Source organism: Oryza glaberrima, chromosome 1, assembly GCF_000147395.1.
Source record: "Oryza glaberrima chromosome 1, OglaRS2, whole genome shotgun sequence".
In the NCBI taxonomy this organism is placed as follows: Eukaryota; Viridiplantae; Streptophyta; class Magnoliopsida; order Poales; family Poaceae; genus Oryza; species Oryza glaberrima.
In genome coordinates, this window is record NC_068326.1 from 26802239 (window position 1) to 26818295 (window position 16057).

Here is a 16057-nt window from a genome sequence, read left to right on the forward strand (position 1 = left end):
TTTTTTATAATTTTTTCAAATAAGATGGACGGTCAAACGTTCTACACGGAAACTAAGGTTTATCTTTTTTTTTGGGACGGAGGGAGTATGTACCTGGAATTTTCTCGTTCCCAAAAACTTTTTCTGGTCTGAACTTAGGACTGATCAGTTTGTCCGGTATCACTCCCCGTATCTGCTATGGATTAATTTATCTGAATTTGCAAGCATAAGTTCTTTTGTTCTGTGTTCAATAATATAAGCAGCGTCGTAGACTGACTGACGAGCTGATGAGGAATCAGAAACTCTTGTCGTATCTGTTGCTTTGTGCTTATTGCTACTGAACCAACATTCTGGGGAATATTAGCTAGTAGCTACGGTACAGATTTTCGCGGTTAACAAACACTTTCAGGACAGGGCCACAAGAACATAGAAACTCTTTTAAAACTTTTTTAAGTATTCGGGTGGATGTTTACATGTTTCTTCCATGTCAACTAAAAATTAAAAAAAATAAAAAAAAGATACATTAATATGTAATATATCACTTAACATGCATGTTCAAAATTAACTTCTAAAGGTTCGAAAAAATAACAAATTTAGCTATAAATATACTACCTGTAACAAATAATATGTAATATACTAGTTGGAGTTTATTTTGTTATTTTTGTTACAACTCGTGCAAGGTGGATTTTAACTTGCTTATTTGTAAAGTGATATATTAATCTATCTTATAAAAAAATATTTTTTTCATAACAATTTAGTTTGCAGGGAAAAAGGTACATATGGGGAAATTTAGAATCCATCTCCCAGGTGGACGTCCACAAGAACAGTCCAATTGGAAACACAACAGAAGGCGAATGATAATGCTATGCACACCGCACAGCTCACCTGCTTATATAATTCAGATATTCAGTCGTGGTAGTTTACACTTTACAACCGAGCAACCCCCAAGGCTCCCAATGCGTCGCAATCTTCCTGTCATTAGGCATGAATCGGCTCATTTCCAATAGCAAATTTATCAGACTAGCTGACACTCTAGCAGCTATATGTTTTCCACTGTTTCTTCGCTGAGTAATCATGGACACCCAATCAGCTTCTTGTTCACGCTGTCAAAGTCTCAAATGCTATATTTTCAGGAATGCGGGACACTCCAACGCATATCCACTGTTAGCTGGGGCCTTGTGCCGTGCTCTAAAGATTCTTGGACACCTCTTATTATGGTGTATCCGGACAGCAGCTTAACTTTGCTCCTACGTCAATTATCAGTAGCTCAGGGTCAGGTGAACTATCTGTCTATTTGTGCTTACTAGCTTTGACTGAACGGATCAGGACATGGCAGCTGTTCTTTTCTTTTCTCTAGCCTGTTGCTTCAGCCTTAACGTCTTAGCTTGCACTCTGCAGAATGAGATGAAACCAACAACTCAACTCTTTGTGACTTGTGAGTTGTGAACTGTTCCGTTCACGTCGGGTTCACCTGCGATCTTCGGTTGAGCGCAGGTCAAGCTGTTCCTGAACACGCCTGCCTGATCTTGCGGTCTGACGAGCAATTCACGAGGGAAAGAAAACTTCGTTCGGACAGGCGGCTGGACGATGAGTGAAACGAAACGGCGCCAAACCATGCAAGGCATGAGGGCGACGGCCGCCCCGCCCCACCGGAGCAGCCATCATTGGGGAGGGGGGGGGGGGGGGGGGGGGGGGGGGAGCACCGAACGCTTTGCGCGCGCGCGGCGGCAACGATCGATCGCATGTGGTGTGCGGCCCCACTCTCGTCGCCTTCGAATGAGTTGGCTCAATCGAATGATCGAATCAAGGTTCATATACTGTTGCTCGAAATCCGTCTTTGAGAACCTAAATCTCTTCGTTTCAATTTCTTGATGCCATCGCCGTGTATTTGTCACTCGCAGCAGTGCAATGTTAAATTCGGGAATGAGTACTACGGAGTTTCATTCCGTTAGCCATCACCTGCAAAAAGCCAAGAACACGTAATTCTTGTAAACACTAAACCAAGAACACCGGTCGTTTTGCTCGTGAGCTGTCTCGGGGTAGGCAGGCCAGGCAGACAGACTGTGAAACCAAGACCTCTTCAGTTATAACAGCGCGCTCTCCTGCGCCTCATCACACACACACACACACACACACACACACACACACACCACGCATTCAAGCAGCCCTGGTGTTGTACAGATCATCCGAGGCGACGTTTCTCGATTCGATCATGGCCACCAAGATGTTCCGCGCCGCCGCCGTCGTCGTCGCTGCCGCGGTGTCTTGCCTCGCCGGGGTTGCTCTGGCTGCCGATGGGCCCGCGCCGAGCCCGACGTCCGGCGCCGCCGCCGTCTCGTCCTCGGTCGTCGCCGCCGTTCTCTGCCCGGCCGTGGCGCTCCTCTTCGCCAACCTGCGCTACTGAGTTGGTTGAGGTCGTCGCAGCGCGCGCGTGTCCATGAGGCTGGCTCCATGAACGACTCTGTTCTTCTCTGCTTGATCACTCGCCTAGTGTGCCTTCTTTACCCCCCCTGGTTCTTACCTGTACTTAGCTTCTTCCTTCCGGTGCGCTAGATTAACCGTTCTTGCCTTCTTGTGATACGCATCTATGTGTATTGATTCAGATCATTTCATACCATCATTTGGAACTATTTATTAATTGCTCCGTTATATGCCGGCCTGTGAAATTAATCGTCGTGGTTTTGTTTCCCGACGGATATGATTCAATAACCTGCTACGAATATCACGGATTCTATACGAATATTGTGGATTATACGGAGGATGAACTCATGAACACCAGGCGATTTTCGCTGTAACTATCGTGTGTTTCTCCAGTTCTGTTTCATCTCCAATTTTGTTTTCTTTTGGCTGTTGTCACTGGGTGCAAGACCGTCAATTTGTAAACATTTGGTTCACTGATCGCCTGAACTCTTCTTCTCAGATAATTTCTGCGTGCGTGCAGTTTATCAGCTTTACAATTTGCACCGCGCTGGGCCGCTGGCGCCGCATCGAACATGCAATCGCCCATTCTACATTCCTACCTAGGTTTTCGTCAGAATGCCAAGGTCGAGCCCAGAATTCCTTACAGTGTAATCGTCGATGACAAAATCCGCCGCGGATACCTAACCTCGACCATCTTGAGCTCCGCGAACCGCCGTGCGCGTGGGCTGAACAGAGACGCCGCCGGCGCCGTGGCGACTCGACGTCGCCAAGTCGGATGCAAGGCAGATGCAGCGACTGGACGAAACTAGAGTTCCTCGTGAGGGTGCGAGCCGCCCTCGCGCCGGCGTTCGTCCAGGTACCTCATGGCGAGGCTGGCGTGCAACGCCGCGCCGTACGGGAGCGCGGCGTCGTCGACGCGGAAGTGCGGCGAGTGCGCGAGGTGCACCAGCCCCTCCGCCTCGTTGCGCACCCCGACGAAGTAGAAGTGGGACGCCGGCACGGCCTCGGAGAAGACGGCGAAGTCCTCGCTCCCCATGCACGGCTCCATCGCGCCGAGGACCGCGGCCGAGGCGCCGAGCGTCTCCGCCGCGACGGCCTGGAAGTGCGCGTGCAGCGCCGCGCTGTTGATGGTCGGGGGCAGCAGCGGCCTGCCCCCCGCGTGGAAGTCCACCGCCGCGGCGCACCGGTGCACCGCCGACTGCGCCACGATCACCTCCTCGATCCGCCGCTTCAGCCGCAAGAAGCCCTCGTTCGAGAACACCCGGAACGTGCCGCCGATCGTGATCGACTCCGGGATCACGTTGAGCGCGTCGCCGGCGAGGAACCTCGTCACCGTCACCACCTGGGCCTCCAGCGGGTCGGCCTCCCGCGAGACGAGGCCCTGCAGGGCGAGGACGACGGTGGAAGCGGCCAAGATGGGGTCGACGCTGGCGTGGGGGTGTGCGGCGTGGCCGCCCTTCCCGGTGATCACCGCCTCGAAGAAGCCGCAGCCGGCGAGCAGCGGGCCGGGCCGCGATCCCACCACGCCGGTGGGGAGCTCCACGCTGACGTGGAACCCGAAGATGGCCTCCACGTTGTCCATGGCGCCGGCTTCCACCATCCTCCTGGCCCCGGTGCCCACCTCCTCCCCCGGCTGGAAGAGGAGGACCACCGTACCCTGCAAAAGAAGACCAGACTTTGCTTAGGCTGTATTGGGGGATGCAGTCAAGCAACAATATTGCTAGTTAGTACTCGCTCCGTTTTCTAAGAGATGACGCCATTGACTTTTTCTCATATGTTTAACTATTCGTCTTATTTAAAAATTTTATGCAAATATATAAGATATAAATCACACTTAAAGTACTATCGGTGATAAAACAACTCATAACAAAATAAATTATAATTACATAAAATTTTTTTATAAGATGAATGGTCAAACATGTAAGAAAAAATCAACGACGTCATCTATTAAAAAACGGAGAGAGTACATGATTAATTAAGTACTCCCTCCGTACTCGTAAAGAAAATCGTTTTGGATAGCGACACGGTCTCCAAAACACAACTTTGACTTCTTGTTTCTATAAAAATATTTATTGAAAAGTGATATATGTATACTTTTATGAAAATATTTTTCAAGACAAATCTATTCATATAATTTCTACATTTTCAAACTCAACAACATGAGAGTTATTCGTGATTTATATTCCCAAAGTTTGACTTAAACATTATCCTAAACGAATTCATTTATAAGTACGGAGGGAGTATTAGCTTAAAAAAATTTAAAAATAGATTAATATTATTTTCTAAAGTAATTAACTGGGTGGCGCGGCTAGCACCCATACAAAATTATCTATTTTTAATATAATTTATTTAAAAATTGTTAAATAGCCCTTTCGTTGTCTTAAAACTTTGAAAGACTAAAACTTATCATCTATGTGTTTCTAATTTTTTAGTTTTGAAAAGTTATATGTATTTGCTACCCCTTTTTTTTGTCACATTTTTTATTTGCTTGTTCGATCTATCACTGTTTCTATTCATTTTCCTCAGAACCTTTCAAAATTAGACCTTACAAATTTTAGAGTTTATTGTCTAGTTGGGTTTCGTTTTTATAAATTTTAGGTGTCCCGTCAAACATTGCCATTATACTTATCTTGACCCGTCCATTGTCTTCTCTCTTTATTGTCATTGTGATTTTAAAAATTGATTTATTTTTTTTTTACTTTCGAAGACCCGCCAAACCATCGGTAGCATTTCCATTGTACTCCTCTACGGCTGTCCGCTGCCTCCCCTCTTTATTGTCATTGAGATTTCAAAATCGAACATGATTGTCATTAGGGGTTTATTTTTTTTTCTCTCTAGAAGTCCCATCAACCGTCGTAACTGCTGCTTAACAGCCTGTCTGTCGTCCCAATTTTAATCATCATTGAGATTCTATTTGAGGTTTTGTTTATAACTATTAGATGGCTCAAAAACCGTCACCACTCTACTCTTCTCTTCTCTTTATTGTCATTTGTCATCATTGTGTTCTAAATGTTTTTTTAAAAAAATTCCATATTTCTTGTTTTGATATTTTTTATTTTTAAATTATATTCATACTTTAACTTTTATAATAATTTTTCTATTTTTAGAATTTATTTTATTTGTTATACCGAATTTTAGTTAATCTTGTCAAGTGTTCTAGATGGTCTCTTCTTTCAATAATCTTTACTTTTTATTACGAATTTTAGTTATTTATAAATTGTATTCCTAGTTGAACTCTTATTTTTATTTTTATAATTTCAGAATTAATTTTTGTTTTTTATTTCGAATTTTAATTAATCTTTTATTGTGTTCTATATGGTCTATCTTTTAATATTCCTTATTTTGTTATTTTCAATTTCAATTGTTTTAAAATTGTATTCGTACTTAAACTCTCTTTTTTATTTTTCAAATTTTGGATTTTATTTCAAATAAACATAAAATGGATTAATGTGATTTTAAAATCAACTTACCTAAATTTTTATTTAAAAGACACACCGTTTAATATTTTAGAAAGTGTGCTTTAACTTTCACAGCCGCTGCATCACTCATAATAAGTGTACCAATATATATAGCAAACCGTTGTCTACCATATTCAGAAAGTATATTAAACACATACCGCTGATGCTTTCAGCTGCAAAATAGAGTACTGAACAATATGAAACTGACATCACCATAGGTGTTCGCCCGCAAGAACAAGCCTCTAGGAAAATTTACGACGGTTCGCCTGTCCTTGTTTGGATTCTCCTCCAATTCACTGTCTCTCAGGTCAGGTGTTGCTTCAATGCATAGCATCAGAAGGGACATAAATTATCAAATTGAAGTCAAATTATTTTTTGTTTTTTTGAAAAAAAAAAGAGGCAAACTTGAAGTGCAGTAACTGATTTTGTAAACGCCTATTGCCCGAAGAAAAAAGTACGCATGCTGCTCCTAGATTCCATTTGGCCGGGATAATCACTCTCCACTTCTCCAGAAGAGGACTCGATCCGTCCGCAAGAAACAAAGCTTTGTGACTTGCTGCAATTTCATCCACAGGATGTCAGGAACGACTTCGCTGACAGACATTACTCGGGCTGAATACGTTGACAGAGACGCCCGGCGTATCCCGTCGAAAATCTTGTTTGATGTTCACAGGGTGTATTCACTACGTAGTACTCCAGTACTCAATTTCAGCGATGCTTACGTATGATGTCAAACTATCCAACATGTCTGCAATCGTTCCAATAAAATCTGACCATTTTAATTCAGTACAATAATGCAAATATGTTTCATATTAAATCGTTGTCCCCGTTTACTCACGGGGATAAATTTAGGAAACGTTTTTACCCCCCATCGTCCACTAACGTCTTTTTCTAGGAACCATGTGTCGTTGACAGAACAAAGTTACAAATCTGATAATGCTAATCATTTTAATTAGTTGGTTAGGGTCGCAGTTGAAAAGCAAAATCTCAGCACGATTTTTTCTTTTGAGAGAAAAGAAATCGAAGCAAAGAAAAGGGAAATAGAGATATGATTAAAATGAATTATAACAGGCTGATGTCGTTGCTTCAACTGTGAACAAGAAATATTTGAAGAATCTGTTGGGAAAAAGACACCGCAACAAACAAATGCTCGAGCTAACTGATATATTATAGCAGTGCACAGTTTTCCCCATTTTTTCTAAAGGATCTCGCGGTTCTGTTCCAACCACATACGCCATTTTTTTTAAAAAAATCAAATCAAATCAAATCAGGCATCTAAAATATTCAAGCCTATAACTGTTCAGGAGATCGAGATCACACCTGCAGTTGCAATGTGGACTGCAACTTTAGCAGTCCTCATGTGACCGTTAGATCAAAGAAAAACATCTCATATTCGGCCAGAACACTGTAGCACACGTATAGTCCTGTAGCGTACTGTAGCATATACTGTAGCGTTGGTAGCTTGGTCATGACGTGGCACAGCTATCTGTCTTTCATCAGTTTGATCCAACGGTTGTGAAGGGATGTGACTGCCTAACTTGCAGTCAATGTAATAAGTGTAACGGATCTTGATTCCTGTTCAGGTCATCAGGTGCACTCACAAGCTCACAGCGCAAGGGTTCGCATCTCTCATCTCATGCACTCTATGACTGATAAGCCGCAAAAAGAAAATCAACGAAACAACTGAAATTATGTATTCCCTCTGTCCCAAAATAAGTGCAGTTTTGCACTATTTATGTCTAACGTGTGATCATTCGTCTTATTTAAATTTTTTTATGATTACTATTTTTATTGTTATTAGATGATAAAACATGAATAATATTTCAGGTGTGACTATTTTTTTTATTTTTTTTCATAAAATTTTCAAATAAGACGGATTGTCAAACGTTGGACACGGATTTTTACGGCTACACTTATTTTGGGACAGAGGTAGTATAAAACTTTTATACTTAAATTTTTATTTTTTAACAATTGAAAATCAATGCTAAAAAATAAACTATAATAAAAAATCAAAATTAACTAAAATTAAGTATAAAAATTAAAATTTAACTGTCTCTGATAAGCCAACAGGCAAGCTATTGAGCAAGAAGAGCAAACTTTGAAAGAGATAACAGCGGATGAGGAGCAAGAGGGAGTATAGTTGCAATAGTTACCTGCAGCTCATGGCGTCGCTCCTGGAGGATCCTGGCGGCGCCGAGGAGCATGGTGGTGTGTGCGTCGTGGCCGCAGGCGTGCATCTTCATGGCCACCTTACTCTTGTGCTCCCACTGCACCTCCTCCTAACAAGTTTTTGTTGAAGGCTTTTGCAGATCAGTATATGAAAGATAGAATGAATATCCCAATATTCTTTTGGTGCATTGAACAAAACCCAGCAGAATGTATCTCAAGCTATCTTAACGCTTAAGTACCCATGTTGCAAACTTTTATTTCAATCCACAAATTATTGTGTCAATAGAATAGACTGTGGAACCGTGTGTATAAACATTTTGCTGTTGTGGAGTTAGTTTTTCATCCCTTAAGTGGTCATAAAAAGTCTAACCTATCAAATAGTCATAAAAACTCTTGAAAAAAATTGTTAAGATTTATACAATAGTCGTCTATGATGTTCTTTTTTTTTAAAAAAAAACCATAACTATGTAAATAACATGTAAAGTATGGGAGGACATCCAATCAGAGGATACAAACTTTTTTGTGATTTTGTTACTAAAAAATAAGCTCAAGTTAAATGTAAGGGTGTGTTTGCAAGAGCAAGTTCCCAACACTCCACTTTCATTTTAGAATCAATTTAGCAATTCTCTCAACTTTTGAGTAGAAGATAAAATCAATCATAGGTACGCATATGACTTATGCGGTGGGACATTATAATGGTTAAACATTTTATTTTTATTACTAAAATGAAATGAAATAATGTCTCAAAATTGACAACATTTTAAAATAGATGTAGTCAAACATAAAAACAACTTACAAAAACACAATGATTTGACAAAAATTGTTATGGAAAATGTTTTCATATGGTTATAAATTAAGCATGTTATAGAATGCATGATTAAAAAAACATGTTTATTGGAGACTTGCTGTTGTTTTAGACATCGTGTAAACAAAGAGATGGTAACTCACTCCGGCCATATTTTGGACATAATTTAAGTAAAGTAATTCGATGTACAAATGTCTATATTTGCCCTGAAAAGTACATAATACTCTAATTTTTATCAAGTTTATTAAACATCAACTTATAGAATTAGAAGGTGTGGTTAGATTTCTGTACAACCTAAACATAACACAGCTCTTCTAGGTTCTATGTTACTGTGCCTCTACTGCTTTATTAAACACAAGCTTGCGCCTTGCAACGGCTTAACAATTATAGCTCGTTGAAACGCAATAATTTTGTAGGTGCTCATAATTTTTTTTATTTTATTCTTCTAAAAATTCCTTTGAAATTGCTCCATTCTAAAGGGAGGCTCGATTTATATGCACTGATGCCTCTCCACTGAACACCTGAATTTTTCATCCAATTCACTTAAATTTTTACCTGAGAAAAACATGACACAGAAACCCTACAGATCGATTCCGTCATTCTTTTTTTCCCTTTCCTTTTTTTTTTTTTTGAAAAGGCAGGCAGCAGGTTCCATCATTCAAATGACTACTCCAACCAAAACGCTTAACAGATAAAACAAGAATTCCAATCAATACGTGCATAAGAAATCAATGAGCCATGGCAGGTTGCCCCCCCGGGCTGTCTCCCACATACGTTACCTGCATCGGGAGTGCATCCATGTCGGCGCGCAGCGCGACGAACGGCGGGCGCCCGGTGCCTACGGTCGCGACGACGCCCGTGCCGGCGACCGGGTGCCTGTACGCGACGCCCATGGCGTCGAGCTCCGCCCTCACCAGCCTGCTGGTCTCGATCTCCTCGAACGCCAGCTCTGGCCGCTCGTGGATGGCCCACCTGACGCCCGCCATCCACGCCGCGAACTCCGGCCGCCTCGCCCGATCGAGCACGTCGACGCCGCCGCCGCCGCCCGCCGACGCACCTCGGCACGCGAGACATAGCGCCGCCGCGGCGACGGCGACGACGACGACGAGGTCATGGCTACGCAGGTGCGGAGGAGGAGCGGCGCCCATGGCAGACGCACGCGCACGCGCCATGGCGCGCGGTCGCGACCGAGGACGAGCGGTACCGGCCGCGTGTACGGTAATTGGTAAGTATACACGCGATGCGATGTCCCCCGGCCGGCGCGCGCGTGTGGCGGGTTATATATACACGTGGACGCCGGGCGCGCGCGAGCGAGAGCGACGTCTCCGCGAGACGACTCCGCGGCTCCGCCTCCCCCTCAACGTGAGGCGGACGCTGATTACGTCGCGCGATGGCCGCGCGCGCGCCTCGCGCGGGGCGCACGATCCGAACGTTCATATATAATAACGGCGGCGGCGTTGCGTGCAGGGATTAGAGCATGTACAATAACATATTATTAGCTAGCTATGAGATAAAAGATAAGAGAGAATAGCAACGAACTACAGATATATAGCCATGTATAACACAGACTCTAAGACACAATGTATATATAACAGGTGTGATCATATATTAATAGTATAGTACTCCGTAAAAAACGAATTAGCTGTTAAATCGACTATAAATAAATTGGAGATAGTACTGGACTATACTACTAACTCCGTCCCAAAATAAGTGTAACCGTAGATATTCGTGCTCAACGTTTGACCATTCGGCTTATTTGAAAGATTTGTGAAAAATTTAAAAATATTTAGTCACACATAAAGTACTGTCTATGTTTTATCATCTAATAACAATAAAAATACTAATCATAAAAAATTTTCAAATAAGACGAACAGTGAAACGTTGAACGTGAATAGTGCAAAACTGTACTTATTTTGAGACGGAGGGAGTATTAAACTTGCTCTTAGCTAGCGGCACATAGGCGAGGAGAAAAGACGTGACGGGACGCGCGCGAGAGAGGCTCGGGGATCGTTGGAGTGGTGTTGGATCGACTCGATCGTGGGTCCTTGTGTCTGCGCGAGTATTCTCGCGGATGAAGAATTCAACGGCTCAGGTCAGGTCTTGCCTTGACGATCATCCTCGCGGCCGGCTGGGCCGCAAGTTTAGAATGCAACATAACGTTTTAAGCGGGTATATAGCTCTACAGATCAAAAGGTTCTAAACGGGGCAATTTGTCCATTAATTGTTGGACATGGACGCCCTCATGGATATTGGAGTCAACCTTGTGGGTTCGTTTTCGTTTTCTCCGGTACTGGTGTCTTCGTCAGATCAAGGCGTGTCACACACATACTGGATTACTGGTGTACAGTACTCCAGAAGACACGCCACGTACGATCAAATAGTAATAAAGCAACTCATTAGAAAAACAACGTCAACGACGGGACAAATATACCAGTGACGTCGTATGTTGTGCAACCAGCCAGCTTATTATTAAGAGTATGACCGTAAGCTAGCTATAAACACATTTTGAGAATATAAAAAAGAAGAGAGAAGAACAGTGGGCTACATATTTGTAGCCAGCTGCAGCACAGACTCCAAGTTACATATGTATATGACAGGTGAGACCAAATATTAATTGTGTAATACTCCCTATGTTTCAGGTTTTAAGACGTTTTGACTTTTCTTAAAGTCAAAACGCTCTAAGTTTGACCAAGTTTGTAAAAAAAATAGTAACAAATTTATTACGAAAATATATTTAATTATTGATTTGATGAAACTAATTTAGTATTATAAATATTATTATACTCCCTCCGTTTCAAAATGTTTGACACCGTTGACTGTTTAGTACGTGTTTGACTATTCGTCTTATTCAAAAAATTATGTAATTATTTATTCTTTTCATATCATTTGATTCATAGTTAAATATACTTTTATGTACACATATAGTTTTACATATTTCACAAATTTTTTTAATAAGACGAACGGTCAAACATATGCTTAAAAAGTCAATGGTGTCAAACATTTTAAAATGAATGGAGTATTTATCAATAAACTTAGTCAACTTAAAACAGTTTAACTTTAACCAAAGTCGAAACGTCTTATAACCTAAAACGGATGGAGTATATGTTTATGGATAAGTATTGTATTAATGGGCTATTAAGTTGACTATATATGATTTAGAGCCGGCAGCTGGCTATACTATTAAACTTGCTCTAAGTAATGGCTTGCCTTGGCTCTAGGTTACTACTTGTCAAAGCAAATTTTTCATTGCCAAAGCACTTTCTAATAATTCCTATATTGTTAATAAAAAGATATGGTATCTCCATTGATTCGATAAATCATACCGTATATCCGAAATTATCATCGTAGGTAACGCTCCAAACCTATTTATTTTACACGACATGGGAATTGAGATTCTAAACTAAATACAACCTATAGTCTTTATTTATTTTAAATTTCAGACTTGTCCAGACAAAAATAGGCTACAAAATAATACTCCAGACCAAATACAGCTCGATCGGCACCAGTTAATTATAACTTTTAAAAAATATTAAATAATAAAAAATATTTTTATATTTTTATCAATAGCACTAATATCTGTGCATTGGACGAAGTACGAGTAGTATGGGCTGGTTTGATTTGTGATCTAAATTGGCCTTACCAATTTTTGCAATGCCAAATTTTGGCACATTTTGGCATAATTAATTTTGGAAGGGAAGTTGTGTTTGGATTGAAGCCAAAATAGCCTAAGTTAACTATTGAAATGGCCTATTTTCTTAAGCATACTAAAATTTGGCTTCAAACCAAATAGACACTCAATACTATTGAAATTGAAATTGCTAAATATTGGTAAGCCAATTTTAAGCCACAAACCAAACCAGCCCTGTATGTCCAATTGAAATCGAGATTGCTGGCGCACGCGGCAGCATGCGCGGAACTATGCGCGTCGTTTCGTTCAACCCAGCACGTGATCTTATTAAAACGTCTCGCTTATCTTAACTCTTTTTAAGCAGTCAAAAAGAAGCCGTCACGCTCCAATTAAGTTGGCGATTGCATAGTTCGAGAGATCAGCATGAAGAAATGGCGTTCCCTTTTGACGGAGCTATCATGAGACATGTCGTTTCAACTTTGTCGTGTTCGGATTAAACGTCGGCCCTAGTAATAAGCAGCGCATCAAATTAACCTGACATTGAAAACGTGCATCATTCATCGTTTGCTACGGAGGAGACACAGGACACACTGTGGAGCACTGCCAAAAATTTAGTGCTAGTACATCACAATCACTGCTTCGGGGGTGTTTAGATCTAAGGTCGGAAAGTTTTGGTGTGTAATTATATAGGGCGTCGTATAAAATGTAGAGAAACAAATTGTATAATCTATCAGTAAACCGCGAGATAAATTTATTAAGACTAATTAATCTGTTATTAGCAAATGTTTACTATATCACTATATTTTCAAATCATAGAGTAATTAGGCTTAAAGATTCATCTCGTAAATTAGTCGTAATCTGTATAATTAGTAATTTTTTAGTCTATATTTAATATTTTATATAGAAGTTCAAACGTTCGATATGATATGGCGTAAAGTTTTAGCATAGGATCTAAACCTGGCCTTCGTCTGTTATCGTGGTACAACGATTGTACGGGCCTGTGTTTTTTCTCGAGATGAACAAATTGTACCGCATGTTTATCTCGCTCGCCGTTGGTGTGGCGTCAGAATGGATCACACGCTGGGCGCTTCGCCTCGCACGTGAAAATATTGGGGTTTTTGCAGTTTCGCACGCTATCATGTGGGCTGTGGCCTCTGCCGCCTGCGTGGCTGCGACCGTCCGTACATGCGTCGTCAGCTGCACTAAAATTTGGACAGAATTTTTCGTCAGGGCGCACTGCCAGTTGATGCCGCGCCTGCAGGATCATCATCAACTGCCCCGCGTCGCGTTGCGGCTGCGCGCGTTTCAGGCGTTGCGGCTGCCGGTTGATCTCGAGACGCAGGAACGCAGAGGCGCGAGCACCCATCGGGCCAGCCAATACGGTACTACTACACCAGTAGAAGCAGCAGGGGATCCGGATCTAGGGCCTCGTATAGATCTCGGAAAATTTTGGCTAAAAATATCACATCAAATATTTAATCACCTGCATAGGATATTAAATATGAAGAAAAAAATAATTACACATTTTGCATATAAATTGCGAGACGAATCTTTTGAGCCCAATCACACCATAATTTGACAATGTGATGCTATAGTAAATATTTGCTAAAGATAGATTAATTAGGCTTAATAAATTCGTCCCACGGTTTACAGACGGAATCTATAATTTATTTTTGTTATTGGTTTACGTTTAATACTTCAAATATATGTTCGTATACTTCAAAAACTTTACAACCAAATAACTAAACACACCCCTACGATACTCATTGAGTCATTGTTAGTGTGTGTGAAACTTTTAAGCAGTAGTAGTACTGCTTATCGTTGAATACCGAATTGAACAGTCTAAATTAATTAGCACAACAGTGTTAGTTGCAATGTACTAGCCCCTATTTCAAAGATTAGCCTACGACTAATTTTAAGAGCTAATGTTTAGTCTTGAATTTATAGGCTAAACATTAGTCTAGGGTGATATGTTTGGATCCATGAGCTAATTCAGGATAAAAGGTGGAGAGAGAGAGATGGAGATAGGGCTGCTTTTTCATGGTCTCTATAGAAAATTAGCCACATTAGCATCTCTTTAAGAGGCTAATGTTTTGAGGGGGCTAATTCACTTTAGCCCTAAATTAACCTAGTTGTTTGAATCCTTAGGGGCTAATTTAGAGCTCAAAGGTGGGGGCTAATAATTAGCCCATGAAACCAAACAGGGCCCTGGAAAAAATACCATAGCACAAAATACTACTAGTAGTACAAAGATAGTTGTGAATCTAGACTGTTGACCACATAAATGAGACCACTATGTACTAGTATTATATAATATACTAGTAGTATTATATAGTACAACGGTTAGGGTAGCTATAGTTCCACGTAGGATTGTATCCGATCAGGATTGTAGGCCAAGGGATTGTAGGCCAAGTTTAGTTCCAAACTTTTTCTTTAAACTTTTAACTTTTTCATCATATTAAAACTTTTCTATACACATAAACTTTCAACTTTTCCATCATATCGTTCCAATTTTAACCAAACTTTCAATTTTTGCGTGAACTAAACACACCCGGAATGTGATGGATCCGAATCTGCTGTAGTTGATACTGTGAATGTAACTTGTAGGCCTCATTTGATTTTCTAGAAAAAAATGGAGGAAAAACATAGGAATAAGAATCCTATGTGAATTGGTACTGTTCATCCCTTTGATTTGTAGGAATTGAACAAAGGAAAAGCATGGGAAAAAAATCCTATGATCATGATTTCAATGGAATTTCATATGAAAATTAACGTCCACCTTTAGCGCATTTTTCTTTTCCTATGTGTAGGATCAAGGCAAAGCACTATTGGATGATACGGTTTACCCTAGCAAAACCATTCAAATTCTAATTTGCTATTCCTATGTTTTTCCTATACACCAATCAAACAATTATTCCTATAGTTTTTTTATGTTTTTTTAATCCTCTGTTTAGCATATGATTTCGTATGCTATTCTTGTAATGTTTCCTATTACTACGTTTTTTTCAATCTTGTGATTCATCACAACGATGGTTACGACTTGAGCAATGATGATATTATTTATTCGTTGGACCCAAATTGAACGGTCCAAACTAGCCGCATAAGATTGTTCATTGCAATATTATAGCAAAAAAAATTATTACTTCAAAAGGCTATTCATATTCATACTACTACCGTAGTTGTCAATTTGGACCACTAATCAATGGAGTAAAATGGAAGACCAACAATGCATGCAATCCTTAAGGCTCACACATCTAAAAGTGCTAAATAGTGCGTGTGTTTTTTTAAAAAATAATATATAGAAGTTTCTTTCGAAAACCAAATAAATCAAAATTTTAAATTTGTAATATTTAATACTTAATTAATCTTCCGCAATGGTATTTTTTGTTACGCATGCGACAAAAAAGTTAGGCCTAAATGTGCTTTCAAACAAAGCTTGGATCCAGATTTGCTCGGCTCGTAGAGTTGGGAACTAATCCTCACACATGTAAAAACAGAGCAACTTATTAAGTATTATCTAAAGTAACTTTAAAAATAAATTAATATGATCTTTTGAAGTAACTTTCTATAGAAATTATTTTTTTTCAAAACATACCA

General features: G+C 40.6%; 1 protein-coding gene across 1 annotated transcript; it reads right to left on the reverse strand.

The window, feature by feature from the left end:
• Nucleotides 1-2864: 2864 nt before the first annotated feature.
• On the reverse strand, nt 2865-10104 carry LOC127759810 (IAA-amino acid hydrolase ILR1-like 2). The gene is made up of 3 exons (XM_052284038.1): nt 9612-10104; nt 8012-8137; nt 2865-4057 (listed from the first exon to the last, which is right to left on the reverse strand). The coding sequence occupies exons 1-3, from the start codon at nt 10002-10004 to the stop codon at nt 3206-3208; spliced, it is 1371 nt and encodes a 456-aa protein (XP_052139998.1). The 5' UTR covers nt 10005-10104; the 3' UTR covers nt 2865-3205.
• Between the last annotated feature and the right edge of the window lie 5953 nt (nt 10105-16057).

What these genes read in the sequence shown, in the direction of transcription:
- LOC127759810 (XM_052284038.1), bottom strand. Translation starts at nt 10,004, where the DNA reads ATGGCGCGTGCGCGTGCGTCTGCCATGGGCGCCGCTCCTCCTCCGCAC. An exon ending in TGGATGCACTCCCGATGCAG is followed by an intron (nt 8,138 to 9,611) that starts GTAACGTATGTG and finishes AAAACTTGTTAG; the next exon opens with GAGGAGGTGCAGTGGGAGCA. An exon ending in AGCGACGCCATGAGCTGCAG is followed by an intron (nt 4,058 to 8,011) that starts GTAACTATTGCA and finishes CTTCTTTTGCAG; the next exon opens with GGTACGGTGGTCCTCCTCTT.